Source organism: Ostrinia furnacalis, unplaced genomic scaffold, assembly GCF_004193835.3.
Source record: "Ostrinia furnacalis isolate ACB-3 unplaced genomic scaffold, ASM419383v2 OfSCF0677, whole genome shotgun sequence".
In the NCBI taxonomy this organism is placed as follows: domain Eukaryota; kingdom Metazoa; phylum Arthropoda; class Insecta; order Lepidoptera; family Crambidae; genus Ostrinia; species Ostrinia furnacalis.
In genome coordinates this window covers 1-11,039 of record NW_021130916.1, presented here as the reverse complement: position 1 = coordinate 11,039, position 11,039 = coordinate 1, and the positions used below count along the sequence as shown (strand labels likewise).

At 36.4% G+C, this 11,039-nt stretch overlaps 2 protein-coding genes across 2 annotated transcripts; one reads left to right on the top strand and one right to left on the bottom strand.

Annotated features, from left to right (window-relative positions):
- Positions 1–598: 598 nt before the first annotated feature.
- On the top strand, positions 599–6,914 carry eEF5 (eukaryotic translation elongation factor 5). The gene is made up of 3 exons (XM_028323679.1): positions 599–702; positions 3,314–3,555; positions 6,704–6,914. The coding sequence occupies exons 2-3, from the start codon at positions 3,347–3,349 to the stop codon at positions 6,912–6,914; spliced, it is 420 nt and encodes a 139-aa protein (XP_028179480.1). The 5' UTR covers positions 599–702; positions 3,314–3,346.
- A 1,472-nt stretch (positions 6,915–8,386) lies between these two features.
- On the bottom strand, positions 8,387–11,033 carry LOC114366737 (uncharacterized). Its single transcript, XM_028323699.1, has 4 exons — positions 10,271–11,033; positions 10,063–10,184; positions 9,557–9,695; positions 8,387–8,495 (listed from the first exon to the last, which is right to left on the bottom strand). The coding sequence occupies exons 1-4, from the start codon at positions 10,309–10,311 to the stop codon at positions 8,387–8,389; spliced, it is 411 nt and encodes a 136-aa protein (XP_028179500.1). The 5' UTR covers positions 10,312–11,033.
- Positions 11,034–11,039: the final 6 nt, after the last annotated feature.

Genomic DNA, 11,039 nt, shown 5'->3' with positions numbered 1-11,039 from the left:
TTACTTGCTCAATGAAGATCGCAATAAAAGAAATACTATTTTACAATTTTTTACACCTAACGCCATCTAGCGGCAACTGTAAAAAAAATCCAAAGTTTATCAAACAAAATAATATTCTTTTGTACAGGATTTTTGTATCTTAGTAATTAAGGTATTTTTCGTAGTAAATAAATTAATCCTAACACATTTAATATTAAAGCATTATTTTTAAATTTCTGAACGAAATTAAATTATCGACAACAAGAAGACCGACCATGATTCAATAATTTTTCGCGTTGTTTTTTTGTCTGTGGGAGCGTCTGAACTACAGAGCCATCTAGCGGATTTCTTGCTAAAATTACTATATGTCGGTAAAGCAGTTCTAGACTTCGGGATAATTTTAGTACTTTTATATTGTAATTTAGTTATTTATAGTTTGATGATAAACAAAAATGCATTTAAAAAAATATTTGTATTTTTGATTAGTGCTTAGGAAAGAAAAGGCTTTGATTTTAGAATATAAGGAATTATTTTGTATTTACCGCCAACAATCGGCGGCATTTCAACCATTTTGCGAACCCCGCTACAGGAAGTGAGTGTTATAGGTGCTACGCAGGCGCAAATTGACCTTTCGGTTGAAGAACCCGTCGGTCACATGTGAGTGTCGATAAATATCTTAGTTTTATCGTGATTCTATTAAAAATTGTTGTGAATATCGTTTTCGTAAGTATTTTATATGGTGAATAAGTTTTTGTGAAAATACTGCTGCACGGCCATGTGGATTATGTGTAATAAATATTGGAAATGAAATAGTTCCGCGGCACCGGCACGTTTGTCAAATTGCTATTTTTCTTTCGTTATCTCTTCCGATTCTGACTGAGGATCAAGTTTGTGTAAATTATTTGCAATTTTGGAGTGGTTTTACCAGGAGTGTAGCTACGTAAATTGGTTTGTGGTTTATTATTTTCGTAATCTGAAGACACGGACAAGATGTCCCTCTGTAGCCACATGTTCGTGTACCACAGAGAGAGGTCACCACCACGTCGGTCTCAGGCTTGATATCATACGTGTTTCTTGATTGTTACAAGTAATTTCTACAGTATTGATACTTTCATCTATTCGTATTTAGCAAAGCGATACAAAGGAGGATGTATGTGCTGTCCTGTCGATAGGTGGGGTTAGTTATGGCAATATTGGCAGTGCAATCCCTGAAATATATAGCATGTACAGCAACTACTAATCATTACTCCCGCTCCTGTCTGCACTGTAAGTGGTGTCGTACGTACATCAGGTATTTTATTACTTTTTGGTACTTTTGTGGCTGTTCTCTTTTCGATAAAAAGTGTAACACGATTTTATTGTCATGCCGAATTATTTGGCACACGGACACGTGGTGTTTTCACTCGATTTCTTTATTACCTTATCACTGTGGGAGTGACAAGGCCTCAATTACCGTGCAATGATTCAATTGAATATCGTGCTAAATCTATAACATATGTTCAGTATGTCAATTTGGCTGACCCAAGCACTTTGTGAATGATAGATTTCTACTATCACAATACTTGATGATACCATTCATTATCACATGAATTATTGATGTCAAGCTGACTTCACTGAGCTATACTGTTCTTTTTCTTCAGTAATTAATTACTTCTTTCATCCAAATTATGTATTCTTTTTACAGCATAATATTTTCATGTTTATGCACTCCTACATTATTTTTATAATGAAGGCCAAATAGGTACACCTTCAAAGTGAACATTTAGTATCCTTATGTTTTTGTATTATGTTAGTTTGTGTTATTTTATTGTCATTTCTATAGTAAGTAATGTATCTACTTCCAAGCCTTAGCAGTATGTCAAGAACTAATTTTATTTAACACTTACCTATATTTTTTGCTTTTCAGTCTTCATAACTTAGTTTAACCTATACTTAAACACTTCCTATAGAATTATATTAATATGTAAATGCAAAAGTAACTCTGAAGTTTGCTATGTCGTCACCCATAAACTTCAGGATCTATTTTGCTACAGAACTGAAGAGATGTGCTAGGATTTGAAACTTGATGTCTTGTATGCTTTTGACAAATAAATTTTTTTTTAGTTTGTAACAAGATTTGGTTTAGATGCTGACAGAAGCTAACTGCCTATTATATTAGTTCTCGAGCCCATAGAGTCGCGAATACGGTTTTGTACTGTCTTCGTGCTGAGGGTACTCGAACATTGTAGACCAGGCCCGACTATGCGTCTCATTTTACAACTGTACTATGGGATCACCGTCCAGGGGTATAGCTTATTCAGTAACGATCTGAATTGTGCACGATTACTGCTTGAATAAATATTTATGTGTATGATCGTATCTTAGGTGTGTGGTATTTGTACTGATCTCATTTAATATTCAATAGACTAAACAAATGTTTAAATTTTTACAAAGCAATCGATAAACTTGCTGTATTTCAACAATTCGCTACTTCTAGCAATTTTATTTAGAATCACTTTCATAAGCCTACTTTTGGGGTTCATTGACCTGGGGTCAACAGCCTGATTGCCAATTTTTTTCTCACTTGAGTGTGAATCATGACTTAGCTTCGGTTACTGTTATGGCCAAGGTTTCTTTGGTTAGAGATGTCATTATTCTTTTCAATGGTTTGAATGTCAAGGAGTATGGTTTTAAGTTTTTGAAGATTAGGTTAGTGGAATTAGTTTTTTCAGTGTTTTTATTACAGAGGTTTGTTACAATCGGTGATTTTGGTGTTTTTCATAAGTATTCTAGCTAAGTATAGTTTTGATTAGGGTTACCTTGACACTTTAGGCATTGTTAAGCATATTCACACACATTAGCTACTGATTTGATTCCACAGGTCAAAGTTTATCAGCGATGAAATTATTTTCATTTGCAACTTGATGATATCTTTGTATTTTAGTACGTCATATCATCTTCTTCTTTTTATCGTGTCGACAACAAACCTACAAATTTTCAGCCCAGAACTCCGCTACAAGAGTGACATTGTCAGCAGCATTCATTAAATCCTCCTGCGTGCAGTTGCTCGGGCACTCACTCTCCACCTCGTCATATCATTATACTAGCTGTGCCCGCGACTTCGTACGCGTGAAAACCCGTTTTCGTAACATTTTTCATTGTTGCTCTGCTCCTATTGATCGTAGCGTGATGTTGTATAGCCTATAGCCTTCCTCGATAAATGGGCTATCTAACACTGAAAGAATTTTTCAAATCAGTAGTTCTGGAGATTAGCGCGTTCAACTAAACAAACAAACTCTTCAGCTTTATAATATTAGTTAGTATAGATTTGATCAAATATTGTTTTCAATCGCAGATCACTCCGGACCGTAGTTGACTTAACATCAAAATGGGCGACATCGAGGACACTCACTTCGAGACCGGAGACTCCGGGGCGTCTGCGACGTTCCCGATGCAGTGTTCGGCTCTGCGCAAGAACGGTTTCGTCATGCTGAAGGGGCGCCCCTGCAAAATCGTGGAGATGTCGACCAGTAAGACCGGGAAACACGGTCACGCCAAGGTCCACTTGGTGGGCATTGACATTTTCAATGGGAAGAAGTGAGTTGCTGCATGTTTTTTTAACCTCTTACCTACGGGAGGCACCTATTGTTACCAAGTCAAAAGTCACTTCTCAATACAGGTGGCATCTATTGTTGTTTTGGCAAAGCTAATACTAAATCACAGTTTACGACAAAAAATCAATAAAATTGCAAATTAAGTGTAAAATGCGCTTGTAAATTATGAAACTACATTAGTTGCAGAATATAATATTCCAAGTTTCACTACCGTAAGTCTCATACTTTTCAAAATATCTTGATGTAAAGTGGAGCAAACAATTTGACAGGTTAAAATACCCCGTATTGAGAGGCAACTGGTTTCCAAGGGCCCGTAGGTAAAGGGTTAAGATTTTTATTATTATGGTTGTGCACTGTTTGAGTAGAAGAAAGTATGATACATTGATTTACTCACCATAAACCTACCTACCACCACCATAACTGAGGGCAGCGCAGGACCGTTCATTGTGGAAAACCTTGGAGGATGCCTTTGTCCAGCAGTGGACATCATTTGGCTGAAATTAATGAACGAACTCACCATAAAACTTGGGGAATTAGAAGTACTTGACTGTCCATATTTGGAAAATGCTTAAGGATGTGCGATATTGTTTTCAGAACAAAGTGTCATTACCTACATTGTACTATATTTACTAACATTCATGACTACAGTCTATTACTGCAAGATGTAAAACATCAAGAATTTTGTTTTACACCAATGTTGTCCAGAAAAGCATAAAAGTTGTTTTTGATATTGACCCAATGAATTTGTCAAGACAATGCTTGCCAAATTCCTTATTTAGTAAGATAATCTCTTATTAGTTTGGTTTTCCGAATTTATCTTACAATATAGATAAAATTATCACTTTGTATCATTACAATGTAAAACAACAGCTCATGAATAACAGAACATGTAGAGTGTAATCGAGTGTACTGAGGCATGACTCATGTTCATAGAACTTGACGCCTTATATTTTCTTTGAAGCAATTACACCTTAAGCTGATAAAGACAAGCATTTTGTACATATTTTAAACACTGACGCCCGTATTCACAAACGATGCTTGCTTAAGTGAAGCAGCAAATCGAATGCACAGCGTTTAATAAAGCTCTGTGATTGGTTCGTGTGTCACCCTGTGCGTCCACGCGCGTGAGACCTCATAGTAATGTTAGTGAATGGCGTGAATCATACTTTCTTAAATAGGTACTATCTCAAACTGCATAACCATCAGAATCAATAAAATTTTAGTTTGTATTGCGAGCCCATAGAGTCGCGAATGCAGTTTTGTACTGTCTTCGTGCTGAGGGTACTCGAACATTGTAGACCAGGCCCGACTATGCGTCTCATTTTACAACTACTATGGGATCACCGTCCAGGGGCACAAGCTATAAAAATAACTAGTAAATTAAGAGTATTCCAATTTATCTTTCACGTGACTTCAATTTCTTTCTGTCAAATGTAATGCAATATTCTTGTAGTCTTTCCCTTTTTGGCACTAAATTGCGAATTTCTGTCTCGGGAAATAAACTCACTACTTCAGTTTTTAAACAGTAAACTGCATGGCTGAACCATTTGGCAAAGTGGCAATTTGCCTCCCATGTATTTTATATAGGAAACAAGTTCTTTGTCTAATCTGTCATATTTCGATGTATGTAGTACCATTTTTTCATCAATAAAACATCAAGGCTGTATAATTACTTAAGCACCACTGGCCTAACAAGTTACAATGTAATTTCAGTGAACCCTAATTATATCATTGTTATCACAGGTTCAAATGTCAATTTACTGACTTAATTAAAAACTGGAGTACAATGGATGGTGTACATAATCTTTAACGAAGTAATTGCTACTTAATTTTGTCACAACCATGTCTTTAATTATCCTGCTTTCGCCTCCGAGATTTATTTAACCATGTAGTACCCCTGTACGACAAGCCAATCCGCACACAATATTCAGCGCAGTAGTAGTAAAAAACAAAAGAGCGGGCAACCCCACCCCTACCACGCTGTGGGCTCGGTGTCCGAGCGGTCTCATTCCTTTGTGCGCACGCGCAACGACCGCACGCAGTATAAGAAAAATGCTTAAGTGACGTCACCAGGACGTTTTTACCGACAAAAAACGTAATTATTTTAAGTTGTGCAGTGTAGTGACGAGAATTAGACCCAACACAAGGTTGGTTGTAACAACTATTTTGTGCAAGTGCTCGTACATTTTTATTATAAGCGTTGTGACACGACGCGTAACTTTGACCCATTTTTAGCTCCAAGTTAACGCGCGATGTTAACCAGTAGCCATTTTTTTGTAGTACCCCTGTACGACAACCCAATCCGCACACAATATTCAGCGTAGTAGTATTAAAAAACAAAAGAGCGGGCAACCCCACCCCTACCACGCTGTGGGCTCGGTGTCCGAGCGGTCTCATTATATTTAGAGAAGAGATGACATTGACGTTTACCTCCAGGTAAGAAGATATAGAAACCTTCGGGTTGGGAGGGAACTTAAATCTCTTCGGCGAAAACAGGATAATTTAGATCGAACTTCACTTGGTAAGTTCGTTTGATCATTCAATTAAAAATTTTAAAGATAGGACTATCTGTCTCCATTTCTCCCGATATTTGGCTTTCCTTTGGGCGTTTGTAAGAGAGCCCAGTGATAATGGTTACCTGTAGGCCTAGGATGCGCGCCACGATAAGCTATATCGCGGAATTTTATCGATTTTACGCGATAAGCCCATACATTTGTCACCTAAAATAATCGATAAGATTTTATCGCGGTGTACATCCTAGCCCGGCTAATCACAGCAACGTCTAAGTGACGGACTGTGGGTCCCTTCCACCTTGTCCAACACAGTCAAATGCATAAGCAAAAGGAAATTATACACGCGTATTCACAAACGATGCTTGCTTAAGTGAAGCAGCAAATCGAACGCACAGCGTTGAATAGAGCTCTGTGCGTCCACGCGCTGTGAGACCTCATAGTAATGTTTGTGAATACGGGCGATAATAACTATTGTTACTTTTACTGCAGCCGTAATTACTGTAGTATTGCTGCGTCACAAGTGTCACAACAGTGCCTCTTACGACACCCCGACATAATGCTGATTGGATACCGTTTCGGTGACACGCATTTCATTTTCATTTAATTTTTTCAACCCAGGTACGAAGATATCTGCCCATCCACCCACAACATGGACGTGCCCCACGTGAAGCGCGAGGACTACCAGTTGACCGACATATCCGACGACGGCTACCTGACCCTGATGGCTGACAACGGCGACCTGCGCGAGGACCTCAAGATCCCCGACGGCGACCTCGGCACCCAACTCCGCTCAGACTTCGACAGCGGCAAAGAGTTGTTGGTGAGTTGATTTAACTTGATAAATTCCTCCTTCATTTGTTTGTCTAGCATCAGCGATTGGGGTTCGCGACTATGTGAATACAACATCGCGATTTGGGTGTCGAAATCGCGCGTTCGTTGCGTCGAGCTTCCGAAAAGCGACTCAATCGCCGCGTTTTTAAGTGTGCGGTGTGGTTGCTGCATTCTTCTAAAAAGTGGCTTAACGCCGATTGTTATGACCGCGATTATGCTGCACTGTTAAATACTATTTATTTTTATATTAGATACTAGTATTAGACATTTGCGATAATATCGTATACTATACACAGTACATCGACGCGCCTCAAGAAGTTGTGCATGAGCCCTAAGCATTGCCTTTAAAGTCGTCCACATTATCAGTATAAACTTTTCGTTGAGAAATAGCATCTTATAACTAGAAGATACACAGTGTTTAGGTAGTCTGTACTGTGGTAAGTACATAATAAAAAAAAACACTACCCCGAATGAATTCCAAAACAAGGTAATCAATGTTGGATTTTACTGCAGTTAAGCTAAAATGCCAACCTCATGCTTTAATAAGTAGGTGATTTCAAAATGTTTGCTTAGAACCTGAAAGATTGCCAAAATAAATTCTTCCACCACATGTTAAATTACACGACACATTTGAATATGTATTAGCGCGCACGCACGCATATTTAAATAGCTTAAGTTTCGAGTATTTTAATATCATTTGGAACGCTTGTAACACACCCATAAGGGTAGGTGTTTGATAAAACACAAAATATCGTCTAGACATCCCAAAAATAGATGTAATTGAAGTAAGGTAAATCTTTTGTAGCAAATTCTTATTACGCTCACTGATAAAGAAATTGGCCCAGTTGATTCTTTTCACAAAAATATTCCAAGTCTTTTTGCGAGATCTTATAAATAGATTATTCAAATGATATTGAAACATTTTCAATTATAAGATCTTGTGTGGGCTTCTTTTTTGCTCGCAAGATTATTATTATGAACCGATTCGTACTCCGAAGGCGCTTGTAAGTCATCGCAATTTGGGAAAGATTATGTGATTTATGGAAATGGATATAAGTCTCAATATTATCATATTGAACTTATATCATTGTGAAGTATTTCATATCATGTATATGAAATCCCTAAGTGATAAACTTATTTAACTACATTCTTTACCTATTCCAACACTAAGGTCGTATAAAAGCATTTCAATCAATATAACAATGTCGTTCAGTTGCCGTGTAAGTTATGCTATCGTTTTTGCATCAATCATTTGAATAACAATACCACATCCAATAACTAGGTCTTGTAAATTCAATATAGAGGAAAAACTAAGTCAAATTATAATACGAAATACGGTTTCCTGGCTGTTTGAATATAATTTACAATATCGTTTAAGAGAGAACTACGCAAGAATAAATTCTCACGTATAAAATCCCGCTCGTATAAACTCACGATGCTTTCATAAAATAAAGAAAAATCCGATATTGCTCAGTGTTGCTGAAGGGTACTGCACTTGAATGGACCCGTCTGAGATTCTAGAAACATCAGCAGTCTATCTTTAGCGAAGTTGGATATCGATTTTATTCGCTCCAGTCGCCTACACAGGTAATTATTAATTAGAGACTGCTTGGTCGCCTTGACTCCGTCGGTATTACGTAAAATATTTTCATTTTCAGCACTTATTCAATTTACGGGAATGAGTTAAATAATCAGACTATCTTGTAAACGAGATAAATGATAAAAACTGAAACATTACAAATGTCTTTCCTACCTTAGCAGTAGGAAATATCAATAGGAGCGTATACAATGCGGTGTTTGGGTTAGGCGACTAGATTTGCTTGTAAGATTGTTGCATACGAATGGCATAGACTTACAGTATTAACTCCTACAAAATCTTGACCTAGTTTTTATTCGTGCAAAGGACATTTTACTATAAGTACGTGATAATATGCTAAACAACTTTTGTAGCGGTAATAGGAGCAAGTTCGTGAAAAGAACATTGGCAGAAACCTATGTAGTGTTGGTACCGTCTTTAGACGGAGTGTACAACAAAGAAAATATTACCAATTTCTTTGTCTTGATTTATACAACAAAAAATGTAATCATACCATATTTCTACAACTTCAGAATAAAAAGATAAATTCAATGTTATGATAATACGGAACAAGGTTAACAAAACGCTTTGAAGGTTAACAGAACGCTTGAACATGGAGAACAAAACGTTTTAAATGTCAATTGTCATTTTTTGACATGTTTAATCTGACTGATACTGACAGAAAAAAATAATAATGTATAAAACAACAGAAAACAACGAAGTGATCAAAATAATATTATCGTTTTATCTTTTATTCAGGATGATTTTAAAGGCAGTTACTTTCTGTTGGATTGATGCTCATTAGATAATACGCATCGCGAGTGCTCGCCTAAACAAGAGATATTCTTTTATCTTTATTTTTCTAAAGATTACTATTTATACACATTCATAAAATAGACAAGGCTTTAATGGGGAACTTTTATTCAAGTCAACATAATAATGCTATCAAGAAGTTTAATAAATAAAAACAAAAGTTAAAATCAATATACTGCTTTATTCAATGTTTATTCTTACAAGAATTCCATCTAACACTTGTGCAGGTGGTGATATATTGTCTAAGTGACGGGCATAGGCTAAATACCATACGATACTCATCACATGTGAGCAACACCCTACTGTCCTCAAACCCACAATACAGTTGCAACAATATCCTATGATGGCACGCCTCCTCATGATTATCTTCCTGTAGTTCATGTGAGTCAGGAGGGTCATCTANATTCTTTTGTCTTTATTTTTCTAAAGATTACTATTTATACACATTCATAAAATAGACAAGGCTTTAATGGGGAACTTTTATTCAAGTCAACATAATAATGCTATCAAGAAGTTTAATAAATAAAAACAAAAGTTAAAATCAATATACTGCTTTATTCAATGTTTATTCTTACAAGAATTCCATCTAACACTTGTGCAGGTGGTGATATATTGTCTAAGTGACGAGCATAGGCTAAATACCATACGATACTCATCACATGTGAGCAACACCCTACTGTCCTCAAACCCACAATACAGTTGCAACAATATCCTATGATGGCATGCCTCCTCAATATTATCTTCCTGTAGTTCATGTGAGTCAGGAGGGTCATCTGTCTCCAACGGTTGGGATGCAGTCTCTGGTGACTCAGAACCTTGCCGTGCTGCTTCATTTGCAAGTTGCCAACAAGCATGGCAAATACTATCCATGAGGTTGATCTAAAAAAACAAATTCATTTAATAGTGAAATGTTCACATTATTTTTCAACAAAAGTGACCTTTTTCTTCTTTCTTAAAGTACTTACATTAATAGGATATATCCAGCTTTTAACCTTTTGAACGCCATTGACAACTATAGTTGCAAAACGGTCCCGTAACTAAGACGCCATTGGCAACTAAAGTTGTCTAAATTTTGCTGCTTTTTCAACAATACGCCCTAGAGACTGTTAATTGCGTTTTAAACATTCTTAATAATGTTAAAATACATTATAAATTAAAATTTGTGTAATAAATTTAGTCAGTAAATGTGAAAAATGAGTTTAAAGTTAGTATTGAATTCTTACGATTTTGTCACTTGTTACGGCGCCAATGACCACTTTAGATGTCAGCTAGTGATGGGGTAATATCGTATATTTTTACCTAAGAAATGTGCTCATTTAAATAATCATATTGTAATAATCAAATAAAAACACTTAGTAATTCAGTATTATTATTTAATATTTGAAATCAACTGAATGTCACTTTCACATAATTTTGACGAAAATTTAATATTTCAGCACTTTTTTCAGTATTCTGGCGACGGACAACTTGAATTTATACTGCGTTCTCCTCTAACTTTACGAATGAAGTCAATTATTTTTACGTAAACTAAGGAGCGATCCTCTGGTGGTACCTTCTCCATTTCAAACGCTATTAAAGCAGCAAAGCTTTTGTTCCGCGGATCACGAGGATGTGAATTGAAAAAGTGTGCATCGTCAACATTTATCATAACGGCACGGATGTCGTCCTCACTGACTTTAATATATTGAACATAGCTGCTATCTGTTTGTGAAGCTTTGTCTTCGCTGGTTTTAA

Excerpts from the sequence above, each read along its gene's own strand:
- eEF5 (XM_028323679.1), top strand. The coding sequence starts at position 3,347 with ATGGGCGACATCGAGGACACTCACTTCGAGACCGGAGACTCCGGGGCG. Across the intron at positions 3,556-6,703 it reads GACATTTTCAATGGGAAGAA|GTACGAAGATATCTGCCCAT; the intron begins GTGAGTTGCTGC and ends TTTTCAACCCAG.
- LOC114366737 (XM_028323699.1), bottom strand. The coding sequence starts at position 10,311 with ATGGCGTTCAAAAGGTTAAAAGCTGGATATATCCTATTAAT. Across the intron at positions 10,185-10,270 it reads GCTGGATATATCCTATTAAT|ATCAACCTCATGGATAGTAT; the intron begins GTAAGTACTTTA and ends TTGTTTTTTTAG. Across the intron at positions 9,696-10,062 it reads ACAGATGACCCTCCTGACTC|CTGACTCACATGAACTACAG; the intron begins ACATGAACTACA and ends TAGATGACCCTC.